General features: G+C 40.0%; 2 protein-coding genes across 4 annotated transcripts in view; one reads left to right on the plus strand and one right to left on the minus strand.

Moving 5' to 3' along the window:
• KIF11 (kinesin family member 11) overlaps positions 1–22,016 on the plus strand; it is a gene marked incomplete at both ends in the record, with an annotated part of 51,619 nt that overhangs the window by 10,797 nt on the left and 18,806 nt on the right. Inside the window, 8 exons of the mRNA XM_080693593.1 lie at positions 69–193; positions 2,727–2,817; positions 3,054–3,296; positions 5,966–6,061; positions 7,145–7,233; positions 14,328–14,415; positions 19,042–19,230; positions 19,838–20,045. Coding sequence (XP_080549719.1) covers positions 69–193; positions 2,727–2,817; positions 3,054–3,296; positions 5,966–6,061; positions 7,145–7,233; positions 14,328–14,415; positions 19,042–19,230; positions 19,838–20,045 — 1,129 coding nt within the window. The remainder of the gene's footprint in view (positions 1–68; positions 194–2,726; positions 2,818–3,053; positions 3,297–5,965; positions 6,062–7,144; positions 7,234–14,327; positions 14,416–19,041; positions 19,231–19,837; positions 20,046–22,016) is intronic.
• LOC308262685 (small nuclear ribonucleoprotein F-like) lies at positions 16,821–17,293 on the minus strand (the record flags this gene model as incomplete). 3 transcript variants are annotated; one of them, XM_080695285.1, is made up of 2 exons in its annotated part: positions 16,821–16,897; positions 17,116–17,293. In XM_080695285.1, the coding sequence occupies 2 exons, from the start codon at positions 17,291–17,293 to the stop codon at positions 16,821–16,823; spliced, it is 255 nt and encodes an 84-aa protein (XP_080551411.1). The 3 variants fall into 3 exon arrangements, with proteins under 3 accessions (XP_080551411.1, XP_080551410.1, XP_080551409.1); XM_080695284.1 differs by having other exon boundaries at positions 16,821–16,903; XM_080695283.1 differs by having other exon boundaries at positions 16,821–16,887; positions 17,088–17,293.

Genomic DNA, 22,016 nt, shown 5'->3' on the forward strand with positions numbered 1-22,016 from the left:
GAAGCTTAGAGAAGTCAGTATATTTTTTTTAACCACTCTAACAAATGTTTGTTTAATAATTTGGTTAGAGAGGAGTGATAATCAAAGGTTTAGAAGAAATTACAGTACACAACAAGGATGAAGTCTATCAAATTTTGGAGAAGGGGGCAGCAAAAAGGACGACTGCAGCAACTTTGATGAATGCATACTCTAGGTAAGAGAGCCACAGTTTCCTTCCTAGCTCCATTTTCCTTTTTCTTTTTTAATTTTTATTGTTGTTGTTGTTGTTGTTGTTGCTGTTGTTGTTGTTGTTATTATTATAATTATTATTTTGGCAGTACTGGGAATGGAACCCAGGGACATTCTACTTCCGAACTACACCCCCGCCCTATTTTTTATTTTTTGTTTTGTTTTGGAGGTATTGGGGGTGGAACCCAAGGGCTTTTCTACCTGGGGGCTACACTCCTGGACCTATTTTATACTTTATTTGGAAACAGGGTCTCACTAAGTTGCTGAGAGCCTCACTAAGTAGCTGAGGCTGGCTTCAAACCTGTGCAATCCTCCTGTCTCAGCCTCCCAAGCGCAGGGATTACAAGCATGCACCACCATGCCTGGCTTTATTTTTTGTTTTGAAACAGGGTCTCACTGAGTTCCTAAGGGCCTCACTAAGTAGCTGAGGCTCTTCGCGAACTGTGATCCTCCTGTCTCGGCCTCCCGAATGCTGGGATTGCTGGCGTGTGACACCACACCCAGCACTCCATTTCCTTTTAAATGAAAGTGAGGGGAAGCTGGGCATGGTGGCACACACTTGTAATCCCAGCTTTTGGAAGGCTGAGACAGGAGGATCATGGTTCATGGCCAGCCTCAGCTACTTAGTGAGGCCTTTAGCAACTCAGTGAGACCCTATTTCAAAGTAAAGAACAAAAAAATCGAGATGAGGTAATAGCTCAGATCCATCCCCAATAACACACACACACACACACACACACACACACACACACACACACGTGAGGGGAAGTCAAATTGCAGTGGGTCAATGATGTCAAGAATGTCAGTGACATGCTTAAGTTTCCTTGTTCTGGAGGGTACGTGGTATTGAACAAAGGGCCTCCCACATTCTAGGCAAGTATTGAGTGTATCTCCAGCCCTTTTTATTGTATTTTGAGACAAGGTCTTGCTAACTTAACCAGGCTGGGTTGGAACTTGCAAATCCTTTTGCCTCAGTCTCCCAAGTAGTTGGAATTACAGCTAAGCATTACCACCCCTAGATTTTATACTATTGGAGGGGAGAATTGGCCAGGCATAGTGGTACATGCTTGTAATCCTAGTACTTGTGAGGCTGAAACAGGAAGATCGCAGGTTTGCATCCAGCTTCAGAAACTTAACAAGACCCTATCTCAAAATAATAAAATAGGATTGGGGGTATAGCTCAGAGAGTTCAATTCCCCAATGCCATCACAAAAAGGTGTGGGGTGCATTGGTAACTGGGTTCCAATTTATAAGGAGGGAACCAATATTGGAAGAATGTTGAAAGGAGAACAAAGACAAGTTGAACTATTAAACATTTTAAGCAAAAGAATTATTTTCTTTTTCAAATGAAATTATACATAGAGCCCAGATTAAAATATGGCTGGTAGCTGGGCGTGGTGGCGCACGCTTGTAATCCCAGTGCTTGGGAGGCTGAGACAGGAGGATCACACAGGTTCAAAGCCAGCCTCAGCTACTTAGTGAGACCCTGTTTCCAAATAAAATATAAAATGGGTCTGGGAGTGTAGCACAGAGGTAGAAAGCCTCTGGGTTCCACACCCAGTACCACACACACACACACAAATATATATATATGTATGTATGTATGTATATATGTATGGCTGGTGTAACTGATTTGGTTAGGGGTGCTCAGAGGCTTCCTCCTAATTTATAAAGATGGCCTCTGAGGCACTTATGTGGAGCCCCTACTGAGCTTAGTGTGAAAACCGCTTGGTTTGCCAAGTGTTGTGGCTTATGCCTATTACCCCAGTACTTGGGAAGCTATGACGTGAAGATCTCAGATTTGAGGACAGCCTCAGCAAGGCAGCGATACTTTCAGCAGCCAAGCATGATTCTGTTTCAAAACAAAACAATTTTTTTGTGTGGCATTGTGAGTTGAATCCAGGTGCATTCTACCTCTGGTACTAGACCCAGGGCATTCTACCTCTGAGCTACACGCCCAGCCCTATTTTTCACTCTTTTTTTTTAAAACATGGTCTCACTGAGTTGCAAAGGGCCTCAATAAGTAGCTGAGGCTGTCTGCGAACTGCAATCCTCCTGTCTCAGCCTCCCAAATGCTGGGATTACAAACATATGCCACCATGCCCGGCTTTTTGATGGCATTTAATAGCAGAGAAACATACTTGTACACATATACAACAATTACATGGAAGGGGAGTAATCTGATGTCTTGCCTGGTGCCGTGAGTGTATGGTAGTGACATTTTCTAAATAGTTTCTATAAATAGATTGATTTGGAGCCTTCTGCTGTGACATGCCTCCCAACTGTACTGACTTACCCCACATCCAGCTTTCAGAGGTGCCTAAAGATTCTAGGTCCTAAGTCTTTTCTATTGAAATCTCCTATCTGATGATATAGATGAAATGATACAGAGAAACCTACACTTATATATGTAGATCTTTTCTGGCTTTCAGTATTTTATAGGAAGCAAATGATGTTTTCCATTATAATGGATGGGCTACTTTATCTTTTTTTTCTAGTCGTTCCCACTCTGTTTTCTCTGTTACCATACATATGAAGGAAACTACAATTGATGGAGAAGAGCTTGTTAAAATTGGAAAGTTGAACCTGGTAAATATCCACCTTAATACCATTGTTTCGTTCTTGACCACTCATAGGACAGCTTGAAACTTATTACTTCTGGACAACATTTTTGTAGTCATTGGCTTGCTAGCATTTTAGTGGGAGGAGAAATGTGTTATAGAAAATATATTTTTTCTGGCTATTTAGTACATTATGTATACTATGAGAATGCACATCTTTAAATTCAAATCTAATAGATTGACTTTTTATTTTTAAAATTAAAGGTTGATCTTGCAGGAAGTGAAAACATTGGTCGTTCTGGCGCTGTTGACAAGCGAGCCCGGGAAGCTGGAAATATCAACCAGTCCCTGTTGACTTTGGGAAGGGTCATTACGGCTCTGGTAGAAAGAACACCTCATGTTCCCTACCGAGAATCGAAACTAACTAGAATCCTCCAGGATTCTCTTGGGGGTCGCACAAGAACATCTATAATCGCAACAATTTCTCCTGCATCTCTCAATCTTGAGGTAAGCCTTTTGAAAAGAAGCTGTAAGTCTTACTTAGCGATCATAATTTTTAAAAGGTCATGTACCGGTTTTATTATTTCTCTGCAATAATATAAAGGAACTCGGTTATTGCACATGGACACATCCTGGAGGACAATACTTCGAGCAGTTTTTGACCTTAAAATGCCTGTTACCTAATGGCTTTTCCACATTCTTCAAAGAAAAATGCTATGAGTCACTAGCAGTAGGGTGACGAGTGGAGATTTCATTGAGAACTTTGAGTGGGTCCAGGAAACCCTGGTGTTACAGAGGCTGCTTAGAAAGCACTGATAGTAAAGTCGATTTTGTGGGAACAGAGGGGAAAACCCAGAGAAGCAATGAAGATTTTATCAAAGATGATAAAATCTGCTCTTATTTTCTTGCTATCATCTGCTTTAAGTGGTATTAGCAAAGCTCTTATAAGGTCTCCAACTTCCCCTTTTGAAAAAAATATCTTTATTGAGCTGTAATTCACTTATAAATTTCACTTATGTTAAAGTATGCTAATTTAGTGATTTTAGTATATTCACAGAGTTTTGCAACCATCCCCAAAATCTTAAGCTTAAAACACATAGCCGGGCGTGGTGGCGCACACTTGTAATCCTGCACTTGGGAGGATGAGACAGGAGGATCACGCAGGTTCGAAGCCAGCCTCAGCTACATAGTGAAGCTTTCAGCAACTTAGTGAGACCCTATTTCCAAATAAAATATAAAATAGGTCTGGAAGTATACCCCGGAGGTAGAAAGCCTCTGGGTTCCACCCCCAGTACCAATAACAAAAAAAAAAATCACTTTTAGAGCCGGTGTGGTGGCATACACTTGTAATCCCCGCGATTGGGAGGCAGAGACAGGATGATCGCTCAGGTTTGAAGCTAGCCGTGCTGGCTTAAGAGACCCTGTTTTTAAATAAAAATATAAAAAATAGGTCTGGGAGTGTAGCCCAGAGGTAGGAGGGCTTCCAGGAACCCCAGAATCTCACACACACTTTTAGAACCGGGTGTGGTGATGCACGCTTGTAATCCCAACATTTGGGAGGCTGAGACAGGATTATCACAGTTCACGGGCAGCCTCAACTACTTAGTGAGTCCCTTTGCAACTCAGTGAGACCCTGTTTCAAAATAAAGAATAAAAAATAGGGCTGGAGGTGTAGGTTGGAGGTAGAATGCCCCTGGCTTCCATCCCTGGTACCTCAAAAAGATTAATTAATTTAAAAAAAAAAAACAACACTTTTAGCCTGGAGTGGTGGCAAACACTTGTAATCAATCCCAGGACTTGGAAGGCTGAGATAGGAGGACTACAGGTTTGCAGCCACCCTCAGCAACTTAGTGAGGCCCTCCATAACTTAGAACCTGTTTCAAAATAAAAAAAAAAAAATAGGGCTGTAAATGTAGCTCAGAGATAGAATGACCCTGGGTTCAATCATCACTACCAAAAAAAATTTATTGCTCCCCCATTTTTTTTCTCAGTACTGGGGATTGAACCCAGGGATATTCTATGCTCATGCTATACCACCAGCCCTTTTTATTTTTTTAACTTGAAACAGGGTCTCACTAAATTGCTGAGGCTGGCCTTGAATCTGTGATCCTCCTATCTCAGCTTCCTAAGTCCTGGGATTATAGATATATACCATCACTCCTGGCTATCACCCCCAAATTTTTGCCCATTAACAATTATTTCCCATCTATGCCACTCCCAACTCTAGGCTACAACTACTTTTTGTATCTATAGATTTACCTTTCTAGACATTTCATATAAGTTGGGTCATAAAATATGTGCTCTTTTGTGTCTGCCTTCTTTCATTTGGCATGTTTTCATGGTCCATCCATGTTACAATATGTATCAGTACTTCATTTCCTTTTTATGGGTAAATAATATTTCATCATACTGATGATTAATGATTAACTGATTATTGATCAGTTGATAGAATTCAGTTTCAGTTCTGAATGAAAATTCAGTTTTAATTAGTAGAATTGAGTTTAAGACTATTCTAAAGGGTCTGTTATTAAGGGCAAAGAACCTTGAATTTGAAAAGTAAAATTGTGAAGAAAAAAAAGGTTTGTTTTAGTTTGTTCTTAAGATTTTCTTCTTTTTTTTTTTTCTTTCTTTTTTTTTTTTTATTGGTGCACTGTATTCATACATCATAGTGGGATACAAACTTTTGTAGACATACATGCACACATCACCCAGTCAGCCCCCACCCGATCCCCACCCCATTCTCTCCCCATCCCTCCTTCCCATGCTTGGCTTAGTGGTTGACATCTAGCATTATAGCAATTTATCCAAAATTAAAAATGATAATCTCACATAACAGTTTCATTCGTCCTCGGGCGTGAGGCCGGTGTATCTCCTCTGTGGCTCTGAGCTCTGTTCTCAGTCCGCTTTCTCTCTGGAGCTTGGTGATTTTTTTGTTTCTCTGGTGATGGTGTTTTCTGGCTATGAAAGGCGCTGATTTTGTGGTAATGGAGATTGGTTGTTAGCGGGGCTCTTAAGCCCCGCTTTTCTCGGTCGCCATCTTCCCGGAAGTCCTATTTTCAAGATTTTCTTGAGATATTTAGATTAGATAGACCCTGTACGTTACATAGTACATTCTTGATGACAAAACTACATTACTCCCAACGTCTTCAGTCTTTGATATTTTCTTTTCATCACAGGAAACTCTCAGTACACTGGAGTATGCTCACAGAGCGAAGAACATACTGAATAAGCCCGAGGTTAATCAGAAACTCACCAAAAAAGCTCTCATTAAGGTAATTGTGAATTTTTGTGGGGCAATAAAATCTTCTTTGACAAATGTGGAAATAAGGGACTAAAATGTAGTTGTTGAACAAGGTTTGTTAAGTTGCCTGTGGTCGGCATTTCTGTGGTTGTTGAGGCAAGTCTTATTATACCCCCATCAGACGTTGGGCCCTGCAAAGGTTGCTGACGCAGGGTGCAAACCTGCAATCTCCCTGTCTCAGCTCATCCATTATAAAGTAGCCCGTCCATTATAATGGAAAACATCATTTGCTTCCTATAAAATACTGAAAGCCAGAAAAGATCTAGATATATAAGTATAGGTTTCTCTGTATCATTTCATCTATATCATCAGATAGGAGATTTCAATAGAAAAGACTTAGGACCTAGAATCTTTAGGCACCTCTGAAAGCTGGATGTGGGGTAAGTCAGTACATTTGGGAGGCATGTCTGAGCAGAAGGCTCCAAATCAACCTATTTATAGAAACTACTTAGGTGGTGACTAAAGTGTGCGCCACCACACCTGACTGGACCATAAGTTTTCAATTTCATTGTTCAGTTTATCAACTTTTTCTACATAATTGTGTGAACCCATTTCTGAGCTCTATTCTGACTTACTGGTTTACTCATCTGTACCAAGAGTATTACTTCATTCTAATTACTGTAGGTATAATTCTTGAAATTGGGTAGATAGTTTAAAGGGAAGTTTGTTTGTTTGTTTGTTTGTTTGTTTATGTATTTATTGTGATACTGGGGATGGAACCCAGGGGCATTCTACCTCCAAGTTACACCCCCAACCCTATTTTTTATTCTTTATTTTGAAACCAAGATCCTCCTGTCTCAACCTCCCTAATGCTGAGATTACAAGTGTGTGCCACCACGCCTGGCTTAAAGGGAAGTTTATAATGAGTACATTTAAAGGAATGAAAGCCATTGAAAGACTACTTATAACAAATTAATATTGATTAAAGAATATAATTATAACTTTTAATCATACTTTTTATGTTTTTAGAAACAACACTAACTTTTTTCATTTGTTGAATGTGCTCAGCAAACTGGAAAAAATACTAAATTGACACAACATTCCTCTTATGTAGGAGTATACAGAAGAGATAGAGCGTCTGAAACGTGATCTTGCTGCAGCTCGTGAGAAAAATGGAGTATACATTTCTGAGGAAAATTTTAGGTAAGCCTTTGGCTACGGAGTTTTTCTTTTTTTCTTTTTTTTTTTTTTTTGTAATGGGGATTGAACTCACTGGTGCTATACCTCTAAGCCCTTTTTATTTTTTATTTTGCAGCAGAGTCTCAAATCTCCAATCATCTTGTTTCAGCCTTCCAAATACTAGGATTAGAGGTGTGCACTAACACTCCAGCAGCACTTTTTATATTTTAAGTTTGGTATCAGAATCCCCTTGGTTGTTAGAAAACACAACTTAAAAACCAGGTGTGGTGGCACATGCTTATAATTCCAGTACTTGGGAGGCTGAGACAGGAGAATCACAGGTTTGTAGCCAGCCTCAGCTACTTAAGAGAGGCCCTGTTTTAATATAAAGAATAAAAAATAGGGCTGGGAGTGTAGCTCAAAGGTAGAATGCCCTTGCATTCAATCCCTAGTGCCACAAGAAAAAAAGAAAGAAAAAAAAAAGAATATTAATTTAATTTAAATTGTCTGGAAACAGCAAGGGTTTAACAGCAAGCCAATAATGGCTTTCAGATATGGAAAATCCAGTAACTCAAGAGTCCAATCCACCCCCCCCCACCCCCAGCCGATACTGGGGATGGATCCCAAGGGTATTCTACCTCCAGGCTATACCCCCAGCCCTATTTTTTTATCCTTTATTTTGAAACAGGGTCTCGCTGAGTTGCAAAGGGCCTCACTAAGTAGTAGCTGAGGCTCTCCGCAAACTGCGATCTTCCTGTCTCAGCCTCCCAAATGCTGGGATTACAAGCGTGCACCACCACGACTGGCAAAAGTCCAATTTCTAAGCTAGGTGTGGTGTCGCGTGCTTTTAATTCCAGTGCTTGGGAGGCTGAGACAGGAGGATCACACAGGTTCGAAGCCAGCCTTAGCTACTGAGTGAGGTTCTTAGCAACATAGCGAGACCCTGTTTTCAAATAAAGTATAAAATAGGTCTGGGTATATAGCCCAGAGGTAGAAAAGCCCCTGGGTTCCATCCCCAGTACCACACACACACAAAAAAAGAGTCCAACTTCTGTCTCTTCTTGTTGCCATCCTGATTGGTTGCTTTCTTGTAGAAGCAGCTTTCATCAAAGATAATGATCAGCAGCATAGCAGCTACATGCTATTTAAGTGTGGAATAGATGAGAAACAGCCTGTCCTTCATCTACCAGATGAAGGGAAACATCACTTATAAATTTAGCTCTAGCGGGGCCTGGTGGCATGCACCACCGTGCCTGTATTCCTACTATGATTGCAGGTTTGTGGGCAGCGTCAGCAACTTAGTGTAGCCCTTCATAACCTAGATCCTGTTTCTAAATAAATAAAGCCCTTAGTTGTGTCCATATATGAACACAACTGGTGAAGGACTAACTGATGTTGGAGTTAGTCCGACACTTGATTTTCCTGGTTATGGATGTGAGATCTACTTACCTGACTGTCCTGGTGAGGAGTTGAGATTTACCTGCCTGATTATCCTGAGCCAGTCAGGCTTCATCTGTGGATCTGGGAATGGGATCAGGCTCACCCAAGAAGCTTGGCCACTGCATGGTCAGGGGATGGTCATCTCCCAACGGAAATCAGGATGGTGTAAATGAGTGCTTAGTAAGCAATTATTGTGTTTAGTACAAATGGATTTGGTCTTTGATTTGCTATTATTAGTAGGCAAACATTGGACTGTCTAGCATTCTTATCTTCTGTTATCTGTCTCTTTGAATTTTTTAAACATTTTATGAGCTATATAGAATATCTGAAGTTCATCCTTGAATGTTTAAGATGCTCTAGAATTAGAACACAATTGTAAGTTAGATAATAATTACCATGATTGGCCGGGCATGGTGGCGCATGCTTGTAATCCCTGCGCTTGGGAGGCAGAGACAGGAGGATCGTGCAGGTTCGAAGCCAGCCACACTGACTTAAGAGACCCTGTTTCCAAATAAAAAGTATAAAAATAGGTCTGGGAGTGTACGGAAGTAGAAGGGTTTCCAGGAACCCCAGTACCACCACCACCACCACCATAATAATAATAATAATAATAATAATAATAATTATTATTATTATTATTATTATTATTATTATTATTATCACCATGATTGAAGGAAATTTTGTTGGTGCTTTAGAAGGAAAAATAGCTAGGACAGGCTTGGTGGTGCATGCCTGTAATCCCAACCTGAGAGGCTGAGACAGGAGGATTGCAGGTTCTAGGCCAGTCTCAGCAACTTAACAATACCCTGTTTCAAAAGGAAAAAAGCTGGAGATGTAGCCCAAAGGAAGAATACTGCTAGGTCCCACCACCAGCACCCCCCCCCCCTCAACAAAAAAGAAAGTAAAAATAGCTGACACAACACTCAATCCTGTCTGTAATATTTAAAGACTATAGTTTATTTGCTTTCATCTTTTTGAAGATTTTTAGCTTCAAAAGTAACTTTGCTTTTCATTCTGTTGATCCCATAATTGAAAAGATAGTGTTTCTCTTTTTAAGGACATGAGGCATAATCTGAGACCATTTTTCCTGAAAAAACATTTGCAATTATTGCACTGTAAATCAGAGAAGAATCACTAAAACTATAGGCAACATTTAGAACAAGGTATTAGGCCGGGCGTGGTGGCGCACACTTGTAATCCCCATGCTTGGGAGGCAGAGACAGGAGGATGGCGCAGGTTCGAAGCCAACCGCGCGCCCTGGCTTAGGAGACCCTGTTTCCAAATAAAAATGTAAAAAATGGGTCTGGGAGTGTAGCCCGGAGGTAGAAGGGCTTCCAGGAACCCTAGTACCACCACCAGGAAAAAAAAAAAAAAAAAAAAAAAAACATTGCTATTTGCCGGGCGTGGTGGCACACACTTGTAATCCCCGCGCTTGGGAGGCAGAGACAGGAGGATCGCGCAGGTTCGAAGCCAGCCGCGCTGGCTTAGGAGACCCTGTTTCCAAAATGAAAATGTAAAAATAGGTCTGGGAGTGTAGCCCCGAGATAAAAGGGCTTCCAGGAACCCCAGTACCACCAAAAAAAAAAAAAAAAAAAAAAGAACAAGGTATTAGCTGGGCATAGTGGCACGTGCTTATAATCCCAGCACTTGGGAGACTGAGACAAGAGGATCGCGTAGATTTGAGGGCAACCTCAGGAAGTAATAAGACTCTCATCAATCTAGTAAGACCCTGTTTCAAAATAAAAATACAGTAGGGCTGGGGTGTAACTCAGAGGTAGAATGTTCCTGGGTTCAATCCTCGGTACCAAAAAAAAAAAAAAAAAAAGAACAAGGTAGTGCTTTACTTACCCCAAGCTTCGTAGATATTTACAGCTAGATCAAAACCATCTCATCTATACAATGTCAATATTTTGTTTTGTTTTGTTGGGCAGGTCTGGAGATGGAACCCAGGGGCATTTGACCTCCAAGCTATACCCCCTGCCCTATTTTTATTCTTTATTTTGAAACAGGTTCTTACTAAGTTGTGAAGGGCCTCACTAAGTAGCTGAGGCTGTCCGTGAACCACGATCCTCTGGTCTCAGCCTCCTGAATGCTGGGATTACGAGCATGCGCCACCCGCCCAGCTTGTCAATGTTGCATTACCCCTTAACAGTCAGTATGAGAAAAGCATTTCAAATATCCCATTTTACATAAAGGATGTATTTTCAAGAAAAACTAATACATTTAAAACACATATATAGAGAGAGAGGGAGAGGGAGAGAGAATTAAATATCTTCTTATACGTCAACTCTGACTTTTTTTTTTAACTTGGAGTACTGGGGACTAATCCCTGGGGTGTTATACCTCTGCTGTTTTATTTTTTATTTTGAAACAAAGTCTCATTAAATTATTGCTTATTGGCCTCAAACCTGTGATCCTCCCATCTCAGCCTTCCAAATACTGGGATTACAGGCATTTGCCACCATACCCAGCTTCTGGCTGGCTGGATGGCTTACTTTCTTTCTTCCTTTCTCCAAAGGCATTCTATACCCCTCCTATTTTTTTATTCTTTATGTGGAAACAAGGTCTCGGTAAGTTGCAGAGGGCTTCACTAAGTAGCTGAACCTGGCCACAAATTTGCAATCCTCCTCTCTCAGCCTCCCAAGCGCTGGGATTACGAACAAGCGTGGCCACGGCCAGCTTTTATTTTTTATCTTGCCCACACCCGGCTCTGGCTTTACTTTTAAGGAATAATATCTGTAACTAAGTTAAGGAAATTTGCATTCACAGAATAATCTTGGTCATATAAGCATAATGTGGAATGAAAAATTGTTGTTAGTTATAGACGGGCATGGTGGCACATTCTTGTAATCCCAGTACTCAGGAGGCTGTGTTGGGAGGATTGCAGGTTTGTGGCCAGCACAGCTACTTAGTGAAGTCCTCTGCAAGTTAGTGAGACCCTGTTTCAGAATAAAAAATTAAAAAAAAACAAATAGGGCTGGGGGAGTAGCTTGGAGGTAGAGTGCCCCTAGGTTCCATCCCTAGTACCATTAAAAAAAAAAAGAAAAGAAAAAGAAAAAAAGAAAGGAGTAGAACAAAAGATAAACAGTCATTGTTTTTTGTGTGTATGTATGGTGTTGGATACTAAACTGGGGACCTTGCACATTATTAGTAAGCATTCCAGCTGAGCCAGTCCCCCAGCCCAGGCACCTCAGAAACTTGCTAATAATGCCCAAGAAATCAGAAAGATCCATTGAAGTGCATCTGGAAGGCCTGTGAGCTTTGCACTTGAGAAAAGCATTACTCTGACTTTGTTCTACTTTTTACAATTTCTTTTACTTTATCTTCTAATATTTCTGTTGAATTTTATTTAAGTTGTGAAATATTTAGTTTCTAAAAAACTGTACTCTGCCTTTTCTGCTCTTTTTAAAAACATAGATAGCATCGTGTTCTTTTCTAGATACAATATATTTCTTATCTCAAAAATTATTAACATTACTGAAGTTTTCTTTTTCCTTTGGGGTCCTTTTTCCCTGGTTATTGCAGTATCTGTCATTTGTGTTTGTTTTCCTCAAATAGCTGGTGATTTTTGTCTAACAATGAAAATGGATTAGAAGCTCTTTGTGAGTGGGGTTTGTGAACCTGTGAGTTTACTATAGGGTGAAAAAGTGGTAATATCTTGGTGTTAAGGGCTGCATCAAATGTTTTTATTGGGTTTTTTTTCTTTTTTTTTTTTCATTTGAGTAAGGCCTTTGAGTCTTTCCTGAGAAGAATTGCCCAGTTTTCTGCTCAGAAGTGATTTTGGCTATTGATACTCAATTAGAATGTGTATAAGAGCGGAGGATCTCATTCAGTATGTAGATTTTCACTTAAATGCCTATCTCCAGACCCTACACCCGATCCCCAAATTCCAGTGTGTTCAGTGAAAGTGAAGATGGAATCCTAATGAAGTTACTGTAGAGCTGGGCGTGTGGTGCGCGCTTGTGATCCCAGAACTTGGGAGGCTGAGACAGGAAGATCACAGGTTCGTGGCCAACCTCAGTTAGTGAGGTCCTCCACAACTTAGTGAGACCTTATTTCAAAATAAAGAATAAAAAATAGAGCCAGGCGTGGTAGCGCATGCTTGTAATCCCAGCATTGGGGAGGCTGAGACAGGAGGATCATGGTTCTTGGACAGCCTCAGCTACTTAGGGAGGCCCTTTGCAACTCAGTGAGACCCTGTTTCAAAATAAAGAATAAAACACGGGGCTGGGAGTGTAGCTTGGAGGTAGAATGTCCCTGGGTTCCATCCCCAGTACCGCAACAACAAAAAAAGAAAGAAATAGGGTTGGGGTATATCTCAGAGATAGAACACCCCTGAGTTCAATCCCTACTACCGCAAAAATAAGTAAGTAAATAAATAAATAAATAAATTACTGTAGATCATTAGCTGCCAAGGAAGGGGAAAGATTGCCCCCTAGAGGGCACTCAGCAATACTCATACTTTTTTGGGGGGTGGGGGTAGAGTACTTTTTGGTACTGGGGATCAAACTCAGGGGCGTTCTACCTCCATGTTATACACACAGCCTTTTTTATTAATTTTTATTTTTAATTTTTTTAAATTTTTTTTTTGTGATACTAGGGATGGAACCCATGGGCAGTCTGCCTCCAAGCTATACCCCAGCCCCATTTTTTAATTTTTTATTTTGAAACAGGGTCTCACTGAGTTGCAAAGGGCCTCACTAAGTAGCTGAGGCTGTCCACAAACCGCGATCCTCCTGTCTCAGCCTCCCAAATGCTGGGATTACAAGTGTGCACCACATGCCCAGATGCCTTTTTTATTTTGAAACAGGCTCTTGCCTAAGTTGCTGAGGCTGGCCTTGAATCTACCACCCTCCCCTCCTGTCTCTGCTTCCCAGGTATTAATATAACAGGTAGGCATCAATATGTCTAGCCATATATATTTATTGATGGTTATCACTGGCAGAGGCAGCGAGTGTTCCTGGGATCTGATAGGTAGAGATCAAGGATGCTACTCAACATCCTAAAATGCACAGGTTACCCCACAACATAGAATTATTTGGTCCAAAATGCCAAAAGTACCGAGGCCAAGAAACCCTGTTCTAGAAAATAATTCTTTGATCTAATGAGTGTGTGTGGTAGTCAGTAGTGGTGTTTGCACAGGGTGGGAGGGTTGTCATCTCAGTCAGGCAGGAGGTGATATTACTGTGCATACATACTTTGTTTCAGTCCCCTGCGTATTTTTAAGCCCGTCTCTTCTCCCTTTGTCTTGAGATACCTGATGCCTTCAAGTCTCAAGCCTTTCCAGAATTCTGGGAGGAACCTTCATATTTCATATCCATGATTAAAGATACTTAGGTTGTCTCTCCTATCTCTGCTTTAAGTGAGTTACAGTCCTCCATCTGCTTTCTAGCTTCACAGGTTTGATATGCATCACACATGCTTTTCCTTCATAAATAGGGATTCTCAGTTTCAGAATGAAGGTCAAAAGAAAATATTGCATTTGCAGAATAAAGACTGAGAATACATTTGTTTTTTGCAATTTTCATTTATTACTCATAACACAGAGGTGTCATTGACATGCTGATGGTTAGTGGTGGAGATGTGTTTGTGTAACCACCATGATTCTGTTACATTCTGAAATGTAGGATTTAGGGAAAAAATAATAACTGTTGCACTCATATTAAACTTTCTTTTAGAGCCATGAATGGAAAATTAACTGTTCAGGAAGAACAGATTGTAGAGTTGATTGAAAAAATTGGTGCCGTTGAGGAAGAACTAAATAGGGTAAGTATTCAAAAGAATATTACAGTACTTTGGAGGATGAGACGGGAGGATTGCAAGTTTGAGCCTCGCCTTGGGCAACTTGGCAAGACCCTGTTTCAAAGTCAAATAGCACTAAGGGTGTAGCTCAGAGTGTAAAACACCACCAGTATGTTCAATCCCCAATACTGAAAAAATAATTTTTTTCTTGCTGATTCTTATACTGAATATAAATTGTATCCTAACTTTATTAACATCAATAATAATGAAAATGCTTTCTTTTTTTTTTTTTTTGTGGGTCTTGGGATGGAACCCAGAGTTGACCAATCCAAGCTACAGCCCCTTCCCCAATTTTTTATTCTTTATTTTGAAACAGGGTCTCACTAAGTTGCGAAGGGCCTCAGTAAGTAGCTGAGGCTGTCCTCGAACCACGACCCTCCGGTCTCAGCCTCCCAAATGCTGGGATTTGCAAGTGTGCGCCACCACACCCAGCTAAAAATGCTTCCTATTTTAACATATATATTGATATAACATTACAAGAACTTACAGTTAGTTGTTACTTAATGACAGATATGTTCTGAGTCAAACACTGGCAGGTGATTTTATCATCTTGAAAATATCATAGCTTATATTTGCACAAACTTGTAATCCCCGCGCTTGGGAGGCTGAAACAGGAGGATCACACAGGTTCAAAGCCAGCCTCAGCTGTTTAGTGAGGCTCTCAGCAACTTAGTGAGACCCTGTTTCCAAAAAAAATATAAAATGGGTCTGGGAGTATAGCCCGGAGGTGGAAAGCCTCTGGGTTCCACCCCCAGTACCACCAAAAAAAAAACCCCAAAACAAACCTACATACCCTATGACAACCTAAGATATACAGGACAGTCAATTTTATTTTACATTTTTGTATATGTGTGGTACTGAGGATTGAACCCAGGAATGTTCACTCTGAACTACACCCCCAGACCTATTTTATTTATTTATTTATTTATTTATTTATTTATTTATTTATTTATTTACTTTGTGGTACTGGGGTTCCTGGAAACCCTTCTACTTCCGGGCTACACTCCCAGACCTATTTTATATTTTTTATTTGGAAACAGGGTCTCTCAAGCCAGAGAGGCTGGCTTCGAACCTGCGCCATCTTCCTGTCTCCACCTCTCAAGCACGGGGATTACAAGGGTGCGCCACCACGCCTGGCTTTTATTTCTTATTTTGAAACAGGGTTTTGCTAAGTTACTGCATACTGGCTTCAAACTTATGATCCTCCTGTCTTAGCCTCCCAAAAACTGGGATTTTAGGTGTGTGCCACTGCACTCAGCTGCTGCTGCTGCTCCTCCTCCTCCTCTTCTTCTTGTCCTCCTCCTCTTCCTCCTCCTCTTCCTCCTCTTTATTTTTCTCCTTTCTCCTTCTTCCTTTTGAGGTACTGGGGATAGAACCCAGGGACATTCTACCTCTGAGTTACACCCCCAGTCCTATTTTTTTAGTCTTTTTATTTTTGAAACGGTCTCACTGAGTTGCGAAGGGTCTTGCTAAGTTGCTTAGGCTGTCCACGAACCCCAATCCTCTGGTCTCCACCTCACAAATGCTGGGATTACAAGCGTGCGCCACCATGCCTGCCTTTCTTTTTAAATTTACTCTTTAAACTTTTTGTTGAAAACTAAGGCATGCCGGGCGTGGTGGCGCACGCTTGTAATCCCCGCGCTTGCGAGGCGGAGACAGGAGGATTGCGCAGGTTCGAAGCCAGAAGAGACCCTGTTTCCAAATAAAAAAAGATGTAAAAATGGGTCTGGGAGTGTAGCCCGGAGGTAGAAGGGCTTCCAGGAACCCCAGTACCACCAAAAAAACTAAGGCACAAACTATAAACCTGACCCTAGGCCTACAAAGGGTCAGAATCATGAGAATCACTGTCTTCTGCCTTCATATCTTGCTTACTAGATAGTCATAAGGGAATTAGCACACAGAGCTCTCTTCTTTGGTAACTCCTTTTGCTGCCTAAGAACTGGCCTGCTGGAGGCTATTGACAGTTAGCTTTTCTTTCTTTCTTTCTTTTTTTTTTTTTTTAAGAAGTACATTCTAGCCAGATAAGGTGGTGCATACCTGAAATCCTAGTACTTGAGAGACTAAAATAGGAGTATTGCAAGTTGAAAAACAGTCTCAATAAATACTGTGACTATCATAACCTAGCAAAACTCTGTTTAAAATAAAAATAAAATTAGGCTGGGAGTGTAGCTCAGAGCTAGCATGCCCCTCGGTTCAGTCCCCAGTAACACACACACACACACACCGATGTACATAAATCAGCAACATAGTCATTTATTATCATTATTGGGTATTATAGTTATACATTATTGTGTTATATTTCTTTTTTAAAAAAACAAACATCTTTATTATCTAGAAATATATATTTTAAAAATTCCCCACAAAAGGCTTTACTCTCTCATTTCCCCATCTTCTTCCTCTTCTTCAACACCTCTGATATAAAGGACATTATTACACCTTATTAAAACTTCACCCAGTCGGGCGTGGTGGTGCACGCTTGTAATCCCCGCTCTTGGGAGACAGAGACAGGAGGATCGCGCAGGTTCGAAGCCAGCCGCGCGCGCTGGCTTAGGAGACCCTGTTTCCAAAATAAAAATGTAAAAATAAGTCTGGGAGTGTAGTCCAGAGGTAGAAGGGCTTCCAGGAACCCCCAGTACCACAAAAAAAAAAAAAAAAAAACTTCACCCAGATGTCCAGACAATGCCCCATCTATGTATTCTTCTGTATTTGCAAACTGCATGTTCATATAGCCATCTACAGATACCAGGTAGCCCTTGTACTCCATTCCCCACTTAAGTTTCACCATCACTGGCTTTCCTGTTAATCCATTGAGGAAAGGTTTGGGATTGAGGGGTAAACTCATCGCGAATCACGTGAATGCTGCAGGCTGCTCGCCGGCGACCCAGGTGCCGCAGGTCCCTGGTGCCTGGAGCAGCTCCCGCCAGGCCGAGTCGCTGAGCTTTAAGAGAAATGGCGTGTTATATTTCTATACAACTGGCAGTGCAGAGGTTTGTTTATATCAGGATTATCACAAATGAGTAATTATAACTAACACCATTAGGTGATAGAAATGTTTCAATTCTCTTATAATCTCAATCTCTGGCTCTCACTCTCTCATTCTCTGGTGCTGGGGATTAAATCCAGGATGCTCTGCTACTGAGCTATATTGCTAGCCCTTGGCTCCAATATAATTTTATGAGACCATTACTATATATACAGTCTCTTGTTGACTGAAATATCAGTTTTGTTGTTAGAGATATGAAGTATGAATACTGAGGATTTTTTTGTTGTTGTTGTTAACATGTTTGTAGACAAAAGAGTACAGTAGTTAGGACAGGATTCATAAATAAAAGTCATAACTAGGTTAGATGAGAGACATGACCCTTCAGTGCCATCCTCATTCACAGTAACATCTTTATGATGCACATTCATTGACAGTATTGGAAGAATCCTAAGAATTAACACCACCACACCAGAGCTTTTATTTAATCTCTAAAGTCTTAAATAAGCTTACAGGAAGAAACCAGCTGCCATATAAAATGGGCTAACTTGCCTAGCAACTTGTTAACATTTTTGCATAGGAATAATTTACTTTGTGCTCATAATATAGTATGAACTAGTCAAGTATCTCACCAACCAGTTTGCCTTTTTCTTTTCTTTTTCTTTTTCTTTTTTCTTAACGTGGTGCTGGGATTTTGAACCCAGGGTATCACATGTTAGGAAAGCGCTCTTAACACTGAACTATGTCTCAAATCCCAAAGTGGTGTGTGTGTGTGTGTGTGTGTGTGTGTGTGTGTGTGTGTGTGTGTGTGTGTTCTACTGGGGATTAAAGCCAGGGGCATTTTGCCTTCAAGCTATACCCCAGCCTATTTTATTTTTATTTATTTATTTGCAGTATTGGGTATGGAACCCAGGGGCACCCCAGCCCTATTTTTTTATTATTATTTCTAATTTCAAAACAGGGTCTCACTCAGTTGCAAAGGGCCTCGCGTAGTAGCTAAGTCTGTCTGCAAACCACGATCCTCCTGTCTCAGCTTCCCAAATGCTGGGATTACAAGTGTGCACCACCAGCCCAGCTTTATTTTTTATTTTGAAACAGGTACTCACTAAGTTGCAGAGGGCCTTGCTAAGTTGCTGAGGCTTGCCACAAACTTGTAATCCTTTTGTCTCAAGCCTCCCAAGTACTGGAATTACAGATGTGTTGCACCACCATGCCTGGTTCCCAGAGTCAACCAATCAACCTTCCTTCCTTCCTTTCTTTCTTTCTCTTTTTCTTCCTCTCTCTCTTTCTTTCTTTCTTTCTTTCTTTCTTTCTTTCTTTCTTTCTTTCTTTCTTTCTTTCTTTCTTTCTTTCTTTCTTTTTGTGGTACTGGAGAATGAATCCAGGAGCTTCTACCTCTGAGTTACACCCCCAGCCCTTATTTTGTTTTTCTTTATTTTGAAACAGGGTCTCACTGAGTTGCAGAGAGCCTCACTAAATAGCTGAGGCTGGCTGTGAACCTGCAATCCTTCTGTCTCAGCCTCCCAAGTACTGAGATTATAAAGCATATACTACCACATCTGGCTCCCAGAATTTTTTAACTCTTAAAATCTTTAACATACTATATTTAGGTTACAGAATTGTTTATGGATAATAAGAATGAACTTGACCAGTGTAAATCTGACCTGCAAAATAAGACTCAGGAACTTGAAACCACTCAAAAACATTTGCAAGAAACTAAATTACAACTTGTTAAAGAAGAATATATCTCATCAGCTTTGGAAAGTACTGAAGAGAAACTTCATGAGGCTGCCAGCAAGGTTTCTCCTTTGTTTTGATTTGTACTTGCAGTTTTAAAAAATTAGAAAATGTGTAGAAGTGACTTTCTTTGTGTAAGCATTAATGTCAATTTTAAAAACATGATTTTTCTATCTCATCTGTATTTGTTTTTCCACTGAAGATGCCAACTTAAGAAAAATTACTCCTGGCATTTTGAAAATAGAGCATGACTATATTTTACAGACATTTAGAATAATGATATGATGCTTTGTCTTTGAGGTGGTGACTGAAACTAAATAGTCTTTAAGAGTTTAGTATCTTCTAATGATGGAAGATGTTAAAGGTGTCAGGTTTTTTATTAGGTGCACTTTTGAGCAACTAGTAAAACATAACAGGAAAAAATTGTGAGGAGGCATAAATACTACAGTAAATTTGCACAATGTTTTTCTTGTATAGTTGTCTATGGAAGAGGAAATAAGATTCCTAGGCATCTGAAAAAATTAGCATAAGATTAAGCATTTCTTAGTTCTCATCAGGAGAAATTCTTACGTAGCATAGATACTTTCGTTATATCATTTATATTTCATTTATTTCATTATATTTCATTTAATCCATCTTAACAAAATTTATTTTTTTAATTTCATGTAGTTACTTAAAACAGTTAAAGAAACTACAAAAGATGTATCTGGTCTTCATTCCAAACTGGATCGTAAGAAGGCAGTTGACCAACACAATGCAGAAGCTCAGGATATTTTTGGCCAAAACCTGAATAGTCTTTTTAATAATATGGAAGACTTAATTAAGGAAGGCAGTTCAAATCAAAAGGCCATGCTGGAAGTTCAAAAGACCTTGTTTGGTAAGTTCTAGCACTTCTAATTATTCTAGTCTTTGTTTCATGTGAGGCCAATTTTGAAACTAGTGATTTTATACAGTAAATCACTCAGATGACAGTGTCACCAATACCCTCCACAATACACATGCTATCTGTTTAGGCTAGAGATTATTGCTTTTATCTTCTTTGAATTAAAATCTTACAAGTATTTTTTCCTGTTTTCTACAAAATAATTTGTTTATTAAATTAGCATATATATGTTAGAAGTAAAAGTCCTCTTTACCCTGATCCTGCTGACTTAACTATACATTTATTGGGATCCCTTTGTAGAAATTTTTTCTACACGGACATTCTGCAGCATATTCTTTTGGGAGTGTGTGTGTGTGTGTGTGTGTGTGTGTGTGTGTGTGTGTGCACATACACACATGTATATATATATTTCCAAAGGAAATGGAATGCGTGTATATCTATAAAGTATATATATGTGTTAGTGTGCTGTAATTATACATCCTAGTGAGATTCAAAGTGATACAAACAAACACGCCCACTACACTTGGTGTGGGTTTTTTCTTTTTCCTCTCCTCACTTCCCCACTTCCTATCTGAACCCCCTTCTACTCTTCTACCATCTCTGTTCTCTTTCATCTGAATTTCTTTTTGTTTCATATTTTCATTCTGATCCTGGTGTTTTTACACTATAAATTTACTGGGGCCCTTTTCTAGAAATTTTCTTTGCACAAACCTTGCAACTTTTTTTTTTCTTTTTGGGGAATGCATATCTTGCATACTATTTTGCATACTATTTATAGAATGCATACTATTTTGTCAGAATATGTATGGTACTGAAATGGAACCCAGGGACATTCTATCTGAGTTATACCCCCAGCCCTATTTTATTTTTATTTTGAAACAGTTTCCCTTTATTGATGAGAGTCTCACTATTTTTTCCCCCCTGCGGTACTGAGGATGGAACCCAGGGGCATTCTAACTCCGAGCTACATCCTAGCCCTAGTTTTTATTCTTTATTTTGAAATAAGGTCTCACTGAGTTGCAAAGGGCCTCACTAAGTAGCTGAGTATGTCTGCAAACCCAGATCCTCCTGTCTCAGTCTCCCAAATGCTGAGATTACAAGCATGCGCCATCGTGCCCGGCTTTTGAGTCTCTCTGTTTGTTGATGCTGTTCTTGAACCTCCAATTCTCCTGTCTCAACCTCCCAAATAATGAGATTATAAGTGTGTGCCACCACGACCATGTTTATTATCCATTTTAGTGATTCAATTGTTATCTCTTTTTAGAAAGAAAACTCTTAAGTATGAGCTGTTTATTATGAAAATTTACTCACTGTAGAAAATTTAAAAGGTCTAGAAATGTAATGATTTAAAAATTACTTAGATGTTAGTCCCACTCAGCCAAACACCAGAAACTTTGGTATTGATTCTGTTCTGTAAATATTTTTTCTGTCTACTGTAATAGTGGACGTTATTTTTAGTTAGGGATTAGTTTTAGATTCTGTGGGGGTGGTACTGGAATTGAACCCAGGGGCATTCTACCTTGGAGCTACACCTCCAGCCCTATTTCTTTAATTCTTACTTTGAAGCAGGATCTCACTAGGTTAATGAGAGTCTCACTACATTGCTGAGGCAGGCCCTGAACCCATGATCCTCCAGTCTCAGCCTCCCAAGTACTGGGATTATAAATGTGAGTACCCACGCCCAGATTACCAAATTAGAATATTGAAATTCTTGGTTTCCTGTAATTTTTAGTTACGAGTCTGATATACTTACAGATATATCTAGGACTTGCAGAACACTGTGGAACATATATAGTACATATTTAAATTTTTTCCTCCAATGGAGTAAGGGGGGTGGTCTAGGGGAGGGTGGGGTGGGAGAGAGGGAGAACTAATGAAGGAAGCATGTCCTTTAACAGTATGAACCCATGTGAGAATGCCAATAGCAATCTTAGTATCCTGTGTAGGGAAGCTTATTTATTATTA

The sequence above is a fragment of the Muscardinus avellanarius genome (genome assembly GCF_963383645.1).
Source record: "Muscardinus avellanarius genome assembly, chromosome: 4".
NCBI classification, from domain to species: domain Eukaryota; kingdom Metazoa; phylum Chordata; class Mammalia; order Rodentia; family Gliridae; genus Muscardinus; species Muscardinus avellanarius.